The 17,100-nt window shown below is 38.0% G+C and overlaps 1 protein-coding gene across 5 annotated transcripts in view; it reads left to right on the forward strand.

Moving 5' to 3' along the window:
- The first annotated feature begins 1,937 nt into the window (after positions 1 to 1,937).
- LOC100256706 (cleavage and polyadenylation specificity factor subunit 1) overlaps positions 1,938 to 17,100 on the forward strand; it is a 117,542-nt gene continuing 102,379 nt past the window's right edge. For all 5 annotated transcript variants that reach the window (XM_019226130.2, XM_019226129.2, XM_059743321.1 and 2 more), the window contains exons 1-2: positions 1,938 to 2,442; positions 9,145 to 9,291. In XM_019226130.2, the coding sequence (XP_019081675.1) occupies positions 2,120 to 2,442; positions 9,145 to 9,291 (470 nt within the window). In that variant the 5' untranslated portion in view covers positions 1,938 to 2,119. The remainder of the gene's footprint in view (positions 2,443 to 9,144; positions 9,292 to 17,100) is intronic.

Raw genomic sequence — 17,100 nt, forward strand, 5'->3', positions numbered from 1 at the left:
TCTCTCCAATACTCTTGAACACCTCTCTACTTCAAATGTGAAGTGGAAGACGAACAACTTTCACCCAAACTTCTTGGGCATGGCTTCCATTCCTAAAACACCCCACTTTAGGTCCCCATTTATGCAGGAGAAACTCTTTCTTCTTAAAAACTCTACTACCCCTTAAGAGCACCAAATCCGCTTCAACTTTATTTTCGAATTCAAACAACACAAGGGCCCTACCCAACCTAGAAATTTTTAAACCTCTCTTGAGAGACCACCTTTCATTCGCCCACTCCTTTAAGAAGGACAAAGGAGGAACAAACTCAAAACTATCTCCAAAGCATCCTACCAGGCAACGACTAAGTTGCTCTTCCCTACTAAGCAGGTCACAGTCCCTTACATGCACCCATAAAGAATCCCCTAATTCCTCTGTCTTCACTCTCGCGACTTTTGCATACACTCCATTCCCTTTCTCTTTTCGTTCGACACTATATCCATCATTTTCAGAGTTGGAAGTATCCAGATCACCTTTGTTCAAAGCTAGAGTGGAAACTTCAAGGGCCCTTAACTTCTGAGCCAACATAAACTAGCCTCCTACTAAGCCCTTTCCTTCTAGAAAAACGAGACAAAACCTCTTAGCTTCCAAATCTCTCACCAAGCAAAGCAAAAACCTACCAGCTTAATTTGAAACGACACTCCAACCTAAACTTTTTTCCTTTTTCTTCCTAAACTTTTAGACACCTCGAGCTTGACTTTCCTCTGTACCAGTCTTCCACACCTTCCAATAGATAACTTAAGCTATTTTCTCCAAATTTTATCCAAGAGGAAAAACCTCTGCTCATTTCCAAAATAATCCCTCTCTGTTTACCTCATACCTCTTCAATGGAGATTTCCAACGTCTTAGATTCCAATGCAAACCAACTCTTACCACCTTTCGAAACTTCTCTCCCCTCTGAGAAAGCAACCATCAACCATCAACCACACAAGTGAAGTTAAAGTAAAATGGCAAAGCTCGAACATCTTAGATTCCTTAAGTCATTAAATAATTAAATAATAAGTACTCAGTTTTATCAAACACCTTTATAAAAAATAATTTATTAATAAATTAATTTAGTGGGACTCGAACAATTTATAATACATGGAGGAAAACTAGTTAACGCGACTAGAATGAAAATGCTATACCAACCTTACAAGTTTTATTTGGGAAATTCTGAAAAATAATTTTTCATAATCGCTTTTCAATTTTGATATTTTGTAAAATAAAAGTCCATTTGGAAGCTTGAAATGTCATTAACACATGTTTCCATGTTTTTAAAAATAACTTTTATTATAATGTTTTATTTTCATACAAAATAAAAATAATTAAAAACAACTCAAACATGTTTTCAAAAAACACCATTTTTTATTTTTAAGAGTATAAATGGTTTTATATTTTCTTATTATCAAGTATATTTTTATTGTAATGTTTTATTTTCATAAAAAAATGATTTAAAACAGCCATGTTTTCAAAAAACATAATTTTTTATTTTTAAGAGCAGAAACTTTTATATTTTTTTATTATCAAATATATTGTTATATTTCTTTGTTATTAGAAATATAATTTTGTTTAACACTTTGATTTTTAATAAGTTTTAAAAAATTATTAAATCTTTTGTGTGAGTAATTTAAATTAGAAATAATTGATTAAAAGGATGAAATGATCTCAAACTTGTGAATCTAATTCTTTTCATGTTTTTATTTGAAAAATAATTTATTTTTGATATAAATGCCCTTTCCCATTTCAAATATTTATATAGGTTTTAAAAGGAGAGATTGCTTTTACAAGGGAAAATAATAAGGACATTTTTGTCCAAATGAGAGAGAAAAAAAAATGAATGGCTAAATTTAAAAAATTGGGTTGTCAACGCTCAACGGACGTTTTAATCAAACAGCCCTTTAAAATAAATAAGCTGCGATATTGGACCGAACCGGTTTGGACCGCTTCCTCTTCTGTCATAACAGTGACAAAACCCTATCCCGCCAAATACCACTCCAAAGTGAGGGTTTAAGCCCCCATTGCAACCCTCCCAAAAGCCCTAGCTTCCTCTACGACGTAGTCTCCCTATCCTTCTCTCTGCAAAACCTTAGTCATCCGACCATGAGTTACGCCGCCTACAAGATGATGCACTGGCCCACCGGAATCGAGAACTGCGCCTCCGGCTTCGTCACCCACAGCCGCGCCGATTTCGCGCCCCAAATCGCACCAATTCAAACCGATGATCTCGAGTCGGAGTGGCCCACCAAGCGCCAAATCGGACCCCTTCCCAACCTCATTGTCACCGCAGCCAACATTCTTGAGGTATACATGGTTAGGGTTCAAGAAGACGACAGCAGAGAATCCAGAGCCTCCGCTGAAACCAAGCGTGGTGGTGTTATGGCCGGAATTTCTGGCGCTGCCCTTGAACTCGTCTGTCAGTACAGGTAACTGAGTGTGTTTGATAATTTGTTTTCTCACATTCTTAATTTTAGGGTGCATTTAGTATGGGGAATAGGAATTGGTATAAGAATGAGAGTGGAGGTGAGGCACAATACCATATGCGAGAGAGGAAGCCAATTCTGACATGATTGGTGTTGGATTCCCATTTCTAATAAGTCATCCAAACAGATTAATTTATGGGAAATTTCTATTTATATCCCCTATTCCAGCATTCCAATCGTGCTTTTAGTGGAACTGTTCAGTCTGTATTGGATTTCGGTAAAACCTGGTTTGTGGATGATGATTTAGTGGTGATTGAGTTTAGTTATCAATAAAGTTAGTTAGTTGCAAGGTGGGTTGGCTTTCTCGGAAAAACCTTTGGTTAGAAAAGAAGTTGGGAACCTTTAAATTAAAGGTCGGAGCAAACTCTATGTTTATACATATGTGCAGATATGGTGCAGTAAGATGTCTTCAAATTGAAAAAATATAATTTTGACCTTATGGGGAAAATAATTAGCATCCTAAAAAATCAAATGGCTGAGATTCAATCTTGTTATTTTTTTTTTAAATTGGTGATATATCACCGATTAAATCAGGATTTTTTTGCAAAAATCTTTATAATTATCACTTTTTATTTGTATTTTTTTAAATCATATTTATCACCTTTTTAATAATATTTACAAAATTGCAAACAGCTAAAATATAAAAAATTTAATAAAAAATGATCGATTTAATATTTTGAAACAAAATTTTTTAAAGACTCTTAAAAACAATTTTCAAATAAAAAATATTTGATGTGAAATTTTATTTTAAAATTTTGAATGATTTATTTATTTATTTTTCAAAATGTAATTAAAAAATTTTAATTTTAAATTTTGAATGATTTATTTATTTATTTTCAAAATCTAATAAAAAATTTACACTAAAATTAATAATTTTGTCATTGGGTTTTAATTTTTTTTTGAAATAAATTAATATAAGATAAATTTGGCAGAAATTTAAATTATTTTATTTTATAAGTGTAATGTATTTTAAATATTGAAATGTAATATGTTTTCAAATAATGAAGCTAATAAAAAAATGTTTTCCAACAATAGGAATTCAAGGAAATAAAACTTGTATCTGCATATTTGTATTCATTATTCACCTTTTAAACTCATGTGGCATTAGTGAACATTATATTTTGGACCAATTTCATTAATTTTTTCATACATGCATTATTTTGTTAAAAAGGTAGTTTAAAACTTTTTTTTACCTCCATATTAGTATTGAGTATGCGATTTCAAAATTCATATTTCTTATTAGCACATATTATATTATTGTACCACAATATTGTATGTTACTTTCCCTTCACTCAAAAGAGGCTTAGGTAATACCTATAAAAAGAAGAAGAAAAAAAGGCATAGGTGGTTTACGTTTGGAATCTGTCAATTGAAGGGGGTTGTTGGACTCACTGCTTATCTAGGCGGTTCACCGATTTAGAGTGGAAAGAGGGGAGTGGTTCCTTTTGAGACTGCAAGGGGAGAGGGTGTATAGGGATGAGGAAGATAGGGTGATTTGGATAGAGTTGAAGAGCAGAAAGTTTTCAGTTAAAGCCCTTTATTCTATTTTGGAGTTGGTAAGCTTAGTCTCCTTCCTAATGGGCATTATTGGAACTCCTAGGTGCTGCCAAAGGTGAGCTTCTTTGATTGGGAAGCCACATGGGGAAAGGTTTTCACTTTGGGTCATGTATGGAGGAGAGGGTGATATTTTAACAAACAAATGTTTCTTTGTCAAAATAAGGAAGAATCTATTGCCCACATCCTTGTTTGCTATAAAAATGTAAGAGCTCTAAGGCAATTGTTGTTTTCCCTCTTTGATGTGTCTTGGGTGCTTTTCTCTTCGATTAGAGAGACCCTTTTACATTGACATGACCATTTCATGAGTAAAAATATGTGGAGTGCAACTCCCTTATGCTTCTTTAGGACAGTTTGGAAGGAAAAAACAAAAGAGCATTTAATAAAGAGGATTTTTCCAACTAAAGGCTGAAACACTTTTTTGTTTGTAATCTATAATCCTGGAAGAAGATGTTTGTAGATTATGGTCCTTTGTCTTTAATGAGCTTTATTGTTTGGTTGGGTTCTTATTAAGGGCTGGTGTTGTTTTTTGTAGCCCCTCTTTTTCTTTGGTTAAGCCTAGGCGACCGTCATGTTCTTTTTGTGTACCTTGGGACGCTTTGTTGGCACTTCCTTTGTTATATATACACTCATGTTTTACCCATCAAAAAAAAAAAAAAAAAGCACAATGTCACAAATTTAATCATACGTATATTATTTTCTTAAAAAGAACAACTTCAATATGTGTTATGGTTTGTTTTATCATTTATTTAGATTTTTTTTTTGATATTTCTATGAATTTTAATCAATTTCGGTCCCATTGATTTCTTTCTTTAGAATGTGTATGGCGTTACTAATATTTCTATAAAACCCAACCATTGATATTCCATGACTTTCCGGATGAGTACACTATGACGTTTGGTTTTTTAGTTGGGAGTTTGTGAAGGAAAAAGTGATGAGTGGTTTTTAGGGAGCTCCATGAGGGGGGCAAATTTATTAAGTCACTAAATGCTACTTTTTTGGTTCTTGTTCCAAAGAAAGGTGGTGTTGAAGACTTGAGAGATTTCAACCTAGTGGGCAACTTCTATAAGTTGTTGGCTAAGGTGTTGGCTAATAGACTTAAGAAGGTAATGGGCAAAGTGATCATGGAGTCCCAAAATGCTTTTGTGGGGGGTAGACAGATTATAGATGCAATTATGATCGCTAATGAGGCCGTAGACTCAAGGTTGGAAAGCAATGAAGGCAAGTGTTCTTTCCAAGCTTGACATCGAGAAGGCATATGATCATGTAAATTGGTATTTCTTGCTTTCAGTGCTAAGGAAGATGAACTTTGGGAGAGATGAATTAAATGGGTAGAATGGTGTACCTCAACACGAAGTTTTTTCGTTCTAGTAAATGGATCCCCAATCGATTTTTTTCAAAGTTCAAGGGGATTGAGTCAGGGAGATCCTCTTTCTCTTTATTTGTTTGTGATTGCCCTGGAGGTTTTTAGTTGTCTCTGTAAGAGGGCGGAGAGTGGCAACTATTTGTTTGGGTGGAGGGTGAGAGGTGGAGGTGGTGTTGGGATTTAGATCTCTCATTTATTATTTGCTGATGATACTCTCGTGTTCTATGAGGCATTGCAAAACTAGATGACTCTTCTGAGTTGGCTTCTTATGTGGTTTGAGGCTTGTTTTGGTTTGAGAATCAACTTGGAAAAAGGTGAGCTAATTCCTATGGGGAGGGTGGACAATATTGATGACTTGGCTTTGGAGTTAGGGTGTAAGGTGGGTGGTCTCCCTTCCTATTACTTGGGTCTTCCTTTGGGGGGTTCCTTTCAAATCTGTGGTAGTTTGGGATGAGGTTGAAGAGAAATTTCGCAAAAGGTTAGCCATGTGGAAAAGACAGTATATCTTGAAAAGAGGGAAACTCACTTTAATTCGTAGTACTCTTTCTAGTATGTCCATTTATTTCATGTCTCTCTTTTGCATGCCAAGGCAGGTGAGGTTGAGGTTTGAGAAGATTCAAAGGGATTTTCTTTAGGGTGGTGAGACTCTCGTGTAGAAACCACATCTAGTAAGGTGGAAGATGGTTTGTTTGGAGAAAAAGAAGAGGGACTTGGGTGTGAGGTGCCTCTCTGTGATGAACAAAGCCCTCCTGTGCAAGTGGAGTTGGTTTTTTTGGCCAACAAAAGAGAAACTCTTTAGAAGCAAGTCATTAGTCAAAAGTATGGAGAATATGTTGGGGGGTGATGATCCCATGAGGTGAGAGAGAGGTATGGTCTTGGGCTGTGGAAAGCCATAAGAAAGGAGTAGGATCTTTTGAGTAGTAGATTGTCCTTCCAAGTGGGAAATGGTCAAAGAGTGAGATTCTGGAGGGACAAGTGGTGTGACAATGAGCCACTTTGTGATTCCTTCCCTTCTTATTTGCCTTCTCCTTGTCTAAGAAAGCTTGGGTGGCAAAGGTTTGGAACCTCAAAGGTGAAGGGCGTGGTTGGACCCCTCGGTTCTCTAGGCTCTTTAATGATTGGGAAATGGGAAGTGTGGAATACTTTTTGTTGAGGCTCCAAGCAACGAGGGTGCATGAGGATGTGGCTGATAGGGTGATTTGGACAGTCTTGAGGAGTGGGAACTTTTTGGTCAAATCTCTCTATTTGGTTTTGGAGCCCGGTGACCCTCTTTTGTTCCTTAGTAGCATCATTTGGAGACCTTGTGCGCCACCTAGGGTGGCTTTCTTTGCTTGGGAAGCGACTTAGGGGAAAGTCTTAACTCCAAACCAGGTCCAAAGGAGGGTTTTTTTTTTTTGGCAAATAAATGTTTTCTTTGCTACTTCGAAGAAGAAACTATCAATCGTATTTTTCTTTGCCGTGCAAAGTCGCGGGTTCTTTGACATTTGTTTTTTTCTCTCTTTAGGGTATCTTGGGTTATCTCCTACTCGGTTAAGGAGACTCTCCTTGGGTGGCATGGGTCCTTCATGGGTAAAGTCCATAAAAGGCTTGACAGGTGACCCCTTTATGTATTAGTGTGGACGGAAAGGACTTGTTAGTGTTTGAAAATGAGGAGTTATCGGTCCAAAGGCTGAAAATTTCTTTTGTATGTAATTTGTGGTCTTGGTCTACTGTGTTTGTAGATGTGAGCCATAATTCTCTTGTTAATTTCATTGATTGGTTAGGCTCTAAGCAAGGGCAGATGATTTTTTTTGTTTCTTTCCTTTTCCCTCTTAGGTGAACCTTTAGGCTTCTGTTGTATACTTCCTGTATACTTAGGGGTGCTATTTTGGCATCTCCTCTTTAGATATGTAACTTTTGATCTTACCTATAAAAAATTTCTAATATTTTCATCCTTGGTTATAACTACGGAGAGAGACCCATAAAGATCGAGGAGAGAGCATAAAGTATTGTTAAGTTGGTTGTTGCTTCAAGTAGAAAATGAGGGGTGTGCACCTATCATTGCATGCTTAAGACTTGTTAGGAATTGCAATTTAATTGGATTGAGCAATTTGGTTAGTGTTGAGAAAACTGTTGGAGACTTGGTTGCTAATGACTTCCATTGTATCAACTCATGAGTTAGCAAGTTAGTGTTTCTTTTCCAAGTAGTGTAAGGAGTCATGTAATCATATTCTTATTCATTGTAAGGTGGATTACAGATTATGGTCCTCAGTATTTTGTTTATTTGGAGTTTCATGGGTACTCCCTCTTTTAGTTGACATATTATTAGGTTGGCATGACAGTTTTGTGGAGAAGAGTCAATAGAGGTTTCTGAGAATTGTTCCTCTTTATCTTCTTTGGTCATTCAAAAAGGTGAGATAAAAGACATTTTGAGGGAGTGGAGAGCTTGGAAGTGTCCATTAAGAATCCCTTTGCAAATAGCCTTGTCTCTTTGTCGAATGTTGGTTTGGGATTGTAATTTTGGTCATATCGTTTATTTCTTCAGCTGTTTGGGTAGAATAAGTTATTATGGTACCTTGTTGCCTTCGGTGTTCTCTTTGTTCTCTCTACGTACATGGTGCACTCCATGTTTTTCTTAGGCACATTATAATATTATTTTAATTTGTAGTTAAAGTAAAAAAAAAAAAGAAAAGAAAAAAGTGTAGGAGAGTTGGGTGTTTGATTCTTATGGTGGTTTTGGTACTCTTGGGTGGAATTTTGCATTTTTTTTTTTAAATTTCTTGGAAAGCAACATTGGTAACATTTAGAGGATATATTAGGAAGGTGAAGTTGGTAACAATTAGAGGATATAAATTTATAGAGGAATAAAATATGAACAGGAAATGTAGGTTTGTGGGGTTATAGACATTTATTGGGATATAGGCAAGAAAGAGAAGATTAAAAGTGTGTCGAAAAACTAGGTGCTGGAACTTGAAAGGAAATACAATAAATATTGATTGGGGATGGTTATCTGGCGTGAACCAGATTAGCTATATGTGAGTGTGATGAAGAGTTTGCTAATGATCTCCTCATTCTCTGTTCAGTGACTAGGGAGGTTTTGACCTTTGATTTTGCTTGCTTTGGAGTTGCATGGATGTGACCATGCTCATTTGAGGTTGCCATGGTTAACTTATACTGAGATGAGGAAGGAGGTGTAGAAAGTTGCTCCTCCTTCTGTGGCATGGTGTAGTTGAAGGAACTAGGAGAGGAGGGGTTATCTTGGAGTTGAGCTGAAGGATGTTATCTTGGAATCGGTTATATGTGGTTGGTGGACCTTCTCGAGTTTAAATGCTAGAATGCTTCTTCCTTCACTTTATTTATTTATTTTTCCTTCTGTCTTTATTTTCCGCTAGGTGTGTTTTCTTTATTCCCTATGTCTGCTTGGGCATAAAGAAAACATATCTTTTTCATTTGCTTATTCAAAATAAAAAGTAAACAAATCAAACTTAACACTACTAGAGAAGAATCAATTCACTTCTTCATCGTCTGACAACCTTTTTTTAATGCATCTTTTTCTATTAGTATATAGATTGCATGAATATAACAAACGTATTATTGATTTTTACTATCTTATTTACCTATCCACAAATTTAGCATATGATTACCGACTTTCTCTCTTTATAGTTTTTATTTTTACTTTTTTTTCCCTTTCTATTATGATTATATGCACTTATTATTCAACTTTTCTTCTTTTCCGTGCATTGCAGGTTGCATGGTAATGTTGAAACAATGACGGTATTGCCTTCAGGAGGTGGTGATAATAGCAGGAGAAGAGATTCAATTATTTTAGCTTTCCAAGATGCTAAAATTTCAGTTCTAGAGTTTGATGATTCAATCCATGGGCTTCGTACAAGGTGAGATGGAAGTATTCAAAAGAGTTGGCAAAACTTCTTTTTTTGATAACTGGGGAACCCTCCATGGCCAAAATTGGTGAAGTTTCTTTCTTACTAGTGGGTCCTTTTTTGTTGAATGGGCTTTTGTTTTAGTTGATAAATTTTTGCAAGGGTCATGCATGAACAAACAAACTTTTTGATAGATGACTTTTGTTGATTGTAAGTGAATATGCACATTGATTTAGACCATCCAATTTATGGCCTAATTATAGGATGCATTGTTGGCTTGTTTTTATTTTTGTGGCCTATCTTGATTTTTGAATGTAAATGCAAATAAAAATATGTAAATTTCATGAAATCATATATTTTTCAATTGCAAAGTTCATCAGATCTCTTGCATTTATATGGCTAGGACTATTAATTGGATAATTAGGGATCCCGAGCTGCTATCTTAATTGAGCTAGAACGCATCCTTACACATTCTTTAAATTGTCTTGATAGCATTGTGGGTTGGCATATATTTCTTAAACCTTTTTTATTGTTTTATGGATTTAGAAAATGTTTTATTTCTTAAAACATGTGTATGCTTTAAATCTTCTTGTTAGCATCATGGGTTGGCATATGCTTCTTCTTTTTTTTTTTTTTTTTTGATAGATAAACACACAAAATATGTATTAGAAAAAGGGCGCTTAAGAGGCAACCCGAAGCATATAGGGAGTATACAAGAGTCACCAAAAGGCAAAGACAAAAAAGGCAAACACTCACCAGCCCTCAACAAGAACCCAACCAATCAACAAAGTAAATTAAAGATAAGGGTCCTACATCTAAACAAGGCATATGTTTCTTAAACTGTATAGTTTTATGAATATAGAAAAAGTTTTATTTCTTAAAACATGGAATATTGGCATCTAGTTTATTTCCTTTTCACTCTTTTATGTGCCATATTTTTTCCTACGCAACTAGTTGAGGGAAAAATGAGAAATACAATGAGGAGATATCCTTATTGTGGAAGATTAAAGATAGGAGAAAAAAGATTAAGAGTAATCTTAATAAAAGTATCCTTTTGGAGTTAATATCTACCCTTACCATTTTAACTACTGAACTCCCTCAAGGCCAAAGCAATGCCTAAGATGTCTTAAGACAAAGGGTTGGTGTTTGTTGACGTAGTAGCCAATAAGAAGAAGCATATGTATGCCCTGATTGGCACTATACCATTAATAAGTTTGTCTCAAAGAAAGATGCGAAGTGATTAGAGGTACAAACAATCAAGGAACTGAGATGGTTTAAGGCTGTTAACTTTAGAGGCGAAATGGTATAGGTTGAGGGATAAAACTATGCTTGAAATTGTGGAGCAGGAATGTTGACATGACCATTGGTCTTATGAATGACCACAATGTACCTATTTGGCTTAGACTTCTTAGGGAAGACCAAAATGGTGCTTATGCCCTTGCTATACATTGTGGCCACCTTAGAGAAGGATTTTCTATGCATGGCTCTAGTGGTTATAGGAAAAAAGTTGGATATTGTAGTCTTATATAGCATGAAACTAAGGATGAGAACTAAGGCATGACCTATCTAGTTGTACTTGAGGATTAGAAAACTAGCTGCTTCTAAATGAAGCCTTGACCTAAGGTTTGATTGGTGGAATGAGTTAGAACTGAAGCCAAGGCACTAGTCATGACAATGAGAGATATGGGAAGGGCCTTAAGGTGTCCACCATCACGATTTGAAGAGGAAAAAGTGAAGGAACTCTATAAAAGCACTTAGAAGGAAAGAGACATTGTATAAGCCCAAGGTCAAGGAGTTATTGGCTCGACATGTGATTTGATGATTCATGATAGAGAGTTTCTTCTACAATAGAGTTCTTGATTAAGTGGTCGAGACTTCCAAAGAACAAAGTCACTTAGGAGCTAATTGAAGTTGGAGATGGTTGAAGCATTGTAGTGGTATTAGGAACTAATTCAAATGTTCCACTTTAAGACATTGAGAATGGCGTCAATGGATTAAGTGGAGAGTAATTTTGTGCAAATTTGTGGGTTTTCCATGTCTATCAAAAATAAAAGAAAAAAAACAGTGCACCAAGGTATATAGGATGTATTCAACAATGTAGAAAAAAACGATGTCCCCAAAAAACAACACACTAAGGTACATAAGCCGTAGGTGTCCCCAAAAAACAACACATTAAGGTACATAAGAAGTCTACAACACGTGTCAAAGGAGTCAAAAAAAAAAAAAAAAAGAGAACAAAAATCAATTTTCTCTTAAGCAGGAATCCAACCAATCAACAAAATCAATTAGAGACATTAAACCTTCACCTATATACAATTTGACCCACAAAAAGAGATTATTAAGGAATAGGCTCTTCAGAATATGGATAGATCGCTCCTTGTTCTCAAACAATCTTTGATTCCTCTTTTTTCCAAATTGTTCAAAAAGTTTCATAAAGGAGTAATTTGCCAAACCTTCATACGTCTTTTTCTTATGAAGGATCCATTCCACCCTAAAAGAGTTTCTTTAACTATGGGGAATAAAACCCAAGGAACACCAAACAAAGAGTAAGACTAACTACCAAAGAATTTGTCTTGGTGCAATAAAGAAGAATGTGGCCAATTGATTTTATTTTATTTTTTATTTTTATTTTTTTTTACTTATGTAGGATGCATCTATTAACCAACACCCACCATCTTCTCTGAAGTTGATCAAGAGTTAATACTATTCCTAGACAAGCTTCCCTCACAAAGAAACTTGCTTTAGATTGAACCAAGGGATTCTAAATGACGTTCACTGGAAAAGGAGTTGAACTCCCTTACTTTAAGTTAGCATGAAGAGATTTTGCGAAGAAGGTATGATTCCTTTCATTCATTGGCGCTACTCTATGCTTTTCCTCTCTATTCACCACCTTACCTTGTAGTCTAGAGAAAAATTTCTCTACATTATCCAACTCCTAATCATTTAGATATCTAGAAAAATAAGGGTTCTGTTGAGAGAGAGAGAAAGAAGAAAAAACCTTAAATCTCATTCATATAATGTCTACTTACAATTGAGAAATATATATATACAAGGCTAGGAGTCCTAACTACCATACATGTGACCTATGTTAACAAGGAAAGATTGTACACTATAAATACATTATATTCAACACTCCCCCTCAAGCTGGAGCATATATGTCATATGCACCAAACTTGTTACAAATGTATTTAATCCTAGGACCTCTGAGAGATTTAGTGAAGATGTTTGATAGTTGATCATTTGAATTAACAAAACTTGTAGCAACACATCCTGATGCGATCTTCTCTCTAATGAAGTGACAGTCAACTTCAATATGCTTGGTCCTTTCATGAAAGACTGGATTGGATGCAATATGTAATGCGGCCTGGTTATCACAGATGAGTTTCATCTGTTCATCCTTTCCAAATCTCAACTCTCGAAGAAGATGTCTCAACCATATGAGTTCACATGTTGCCAAAGCCATAGCTCGATACTCGGCTTCAGCGTTAGATCTGGCCACTACATCTTGTTTCTTACTCTTCCAAGATATTAGATTATCTCCAATAAAAACACAGTACCCTGAAGTGGAACGTCTATCTGTGGGTGAGCCAGCCCAATCTGCATCTATGTAACCAACAACCTGAGTATGACCTTTGTTCTCGTACAACACACCTTGGTCTGGTGTACTTTTGATATATCGAAGAATGCGGATTACGGCATCCCAACGGCTATCACATGGTGACTGTAGGAATTGACTAACAACACTCACAAGAAAAGAAATGTCTGGACAAGTAATGGTGAGATAGTTCAATTTACCTACGAGCCGTCGATATCTCCCAGGGTCTCCTAAAGGCTCTCCCTGTCCTGGTACAAGTTTGACATTCGAATTCATAGGTGTGTCTACCGGTTTACAGTCTAACATACCGGTTTCTTCCAGGATGTCTAAAGCATACTTCCTTTGGGAAATGACCACACCGGAATTGGATTGAGCTATCTCAATTCCCAAGAAATACTTGAGTTTCCCCAAGTCTTTGGTCTGAAAGTGGGTAAAAAGATGTTGCTTTAGTTTCTGAATACCATCCTGATCACTGCCTGTAATGACGATGTCGTCCACATAAACAACCAGATAAATACACTGCCCCAAGGAGTTATGATGATAGAAAACTGAATGGTTTGCTGTATTGCGAAGCATGCCAAACTCTTGAACAATAGAACTAAAACAGCCAAACCATGCTCGAGGAGATTGTTTCAAGCCATATAGAGAACGGCGTAACCTGCACACTAAACCAGACTCCCCTTGAGCAACAAAACCAGGAGGTTGCTCCATATAAACTTCCTCGGCAAGATCACCATGAAGGAAGACATTTTTAATATCCAACTGATAAAGAGGCCAAGAACACATAGCAGCCATGGAGAGAAGTAGACGGACAGAAGCAATCTTGGCAACAGGGGAGAATGTGTCACCATAATCAGAACCATAAACTTGAGTATAGCCTTTAGCAACTAAGCGGGCCTTAAGGCGATCAACCTGACCATCAGGACCAGCCTTAACTGCGTAGACCCAACGACAGCCAACGGTAGATTTACCAAAGGGTAAAACAACAAGATCCCAAGTGCCATTAGAGTGCAGAGCAGCCATTTCATCCACCATTGCCTGTCGCCAGCCTGGATGGGAAAGAGCTTCATGGGTGCTCTTTGGAAGAGAAACAGAGGATATAGCAGAAACAAAAGCAGAATAGGGTGAAGATAATCGATGATAACTCAAAAAATTGTAAATAGGATGAGGATTACGAGTAGAGCGAGTACCTTTCCGAACAACAATGGGTAAGTCATTAGGAGAAGGCAGAGCCGGGGCAGGTGAAGTCGAAGGAATAAGAAGTGAGTCAGCAGGTGCCTCAGCAAAAGGGAGAGGAACAGCGACACGAGGGCGACGATGATAAACCTGAAGTGGTCGAGGAGGCACAACATCAGGTGGGGAGACAATGGGAATGGGCAAGACTTCAGAAACAGGAAGAGACTCAGAAGTGGTGGAAAAGAATGGTGAGTCCTCAAAGAAGGTGACATCAGCGGAGATAAAGTATCGATGAGTCTCAAGGGAATAACAACGATAACCCTTCTGAAGTCTGGAATATCCCAAAAAGAGGCACTTCATGGCTTTGGCGGAAAGCTTGTCCTGTCCAGGAGTGAGAATATGAACAAAACAAGTACAACCAAAGACACGAGGAGGAAGGAAATAAAGTGGTTGGTCAGGGAAGAGAAGGGAGTGAGGAATCTGATCGTGTAAGATAGAGGAGGGCATACGATTAATCAAATAACAAGCGGTAAGAACAGCGTCCCCCCAAAAACGAAAAGGAACATTATTATGAAGGAGGATAGTACGAGCTGTCTCAACCATATGTCGATTCTTGCGTTCAGCTACCCCATTTTGTTGAGGAGTATGAGCATAAGAAGACTGATGAAGAATCCCATGATGAGACATAAACAAAGTAAATGGGGCTGAAAAATATTCCCTGACATTATCACTGCGTAACACACGAATAGAAATATTGAACTGGGTTTGGATTTCAGCATAAAATTTTTGGAAAATAGAGAATAACTCAGTTTGATTTTTCATTAAAAATAACCAAGTACATCGAGAATAGTCATCAATGAAAGTGACAAAATACTGAAATCCTAAAGTAGACGCAGTCCGACAAGGACCCCAAACATTAGTGTGGACAAGCTCAAAAGGAGACTTTGCCCGATTATTCAAACGCTTTGGGAACGAGACACGAGTATGTTTCCCAAGCTGACATGACTCACACGGAAGCGGCGACAAAGTGGAAAAACAAGGGACCATCTTCTGGAACTTGGAGAGACTAGGGTGGCCCAGACGATTGTGAATGAGGAGAGGAGCATCAGTGGAAATGCAAACTGCAGGAGATGAATTCGAGGTGAGGTGATAGAGGCCTTGAGACTCACGTCCTATGCCAATCGTCTTCCCCGTACTCCGGTCCTACAAGGTCACAAATTTATCATAAAAGGTAATAGAGCAATTAAGAGTACGAGTGATTTTGCTGATGGAAATAAGATTAAAAGGACATTTAGGAGTATAAAGGACAGAAGTGAGAGGTAGAGAAGGCAGAGGAAGGGCCAAACCAATACCTTTAGCCACAGTTTGAGAACCATTAGCTAAGGTAACAGTAGGTAAAGCAAAGGTAGTAGTAATAGAGGAAAAAAGATCCTTATTACCAGATATGTGATCAGAAGCTCCAAAATCTAGAATCCAGGGTCTAAGAGAAGATGTGTGGGTAAGGCAGGCAGAGGCATTACCAGGCTGGGCAACAGAGGCAACAGAAGCCTGAGATGCGGAAGAGCTCGGAGGCTGAGGCAGCGGAGAATCAGAGGACTGGGCCACATGGGCAGTGCGAGGAGGCCGTCCATGTAACTGATAGCAACGATCGCGAGTGTGGCCAAGTTTATTACAATAGGTGCAATGAGGACGTTGGCCTCTACCTCGGGTACCACTGCGGCCTCCTCGAGATCTAGTTTGAGAAACTAACACAAAAGAATCTGAAGTGCTATCAAATGACAAAGTTTGAGTGGAGGAGATACGGAGGAGGCAAACAAACACATCATCCAAGGACGGAACTGATGAGCTACCAAGAATCTGATCGCGCACAGGCTCAAGATCCGGACGGAGGCCAATAAGAGTAAGAACCATGAAGAACTTGTCAAGTTGTGTTTGTTGAGCCCTAACATCAGGAGTAAGAGGTATCACAGTCAAGAACTCCTCCTTAAGAGAGGCAATCTGGCCAATATAAGTAGATAGATCCAAGTCTTGTTGGCTGATATGGACAATAGCAGAAGCCACCTTATAAAGACGCTGGATATCATTCATGTATAATCCTTTGGTCTGAGTCCAAAATTTAAAGCAAGTTTTGTAGGCTCGAAGATGAAGAAGAATCTTGGGATGAACCGATTGCCATAATACACTACATAACTGTGCATCTATCTTCCTCCACTGTACGCGGTCAACCTCAGGGATATCTGTCTCTTGTGTAATCAGTTGATCCTCATATCCTTGACCCATAAACCAAAGTTCAACAGAGGCAGACCAGGAAAGATAATTGTCACTGCCAACCAATTTCTCCGAAGTAATCATAGGAGATCCAGATATAACAGAGGAAAAAATGGAAGTTTTAATAGCCATATCTACTTATCTGGAGAATGAAGTATATTTGGATCGAAGAGAGCCCTAATACGGCTGCAGATCGCGGCGTGGCACCACTGGAAAGGGAGACGGCTTCAGATCGCGGCGTGGCACCACAGGAAAGGTAGAAGAACACTTCCTTAGGCACGTGCAGGGATTGGGATGGAGAAAAATTAGCCGAAGCCCGTCGGAAAAATTGTTTGGAGGGCCGGCAGAGGCAAAAAACCCCAAAAGAGGTACGTGCAGGGCTCGGATGGCAGAACCAGGGATGAAGGAAGGCTAGTCGGCGTCAGGTGAGGTTGGAGGAGGAGGCGCTTGGCCGGGAAAGTCCTCACGTGCCCTCACGTGTTGGCGCGTGAGATGTAGTTGCCGACCGAAAAATTGCGCGTGGCCGGTACGTGGATGATCTTTTGGTTCCGGTGCCTTCACAAAAGTTGGAGATCTCCTCCAGGCGCTCCTTCTGGTTTGGTCGGTGTTGGAAAAAGACGTCGCCGGAAAGTTCGCCGGAAAAGTTCGCCGGCGATGAATGTTTTCTGACGACGATCCGACTGACCAGAAAGTATTGGGAGATGGGGAAGGTGATCGGAATGATACACGGTCATCGGAAGGTTTCCCGGAGTTGATGACACGGGAAACTGGAAAGAATTAGG

This window comes from Vitis vinifera, chromosome 16 (genome assembly GCF_030704535.1).
Source record: "Vitis vinifera cultivar Pinot Noir 40024 chromosome 16, ASM3070453v1".
Lineage (NCBI taxonomy): Eukaryota > Viridiplantae > Streptophyta > Magnoliopsida > Vitales > Vitaceae > Vitis > Vitis vinifera.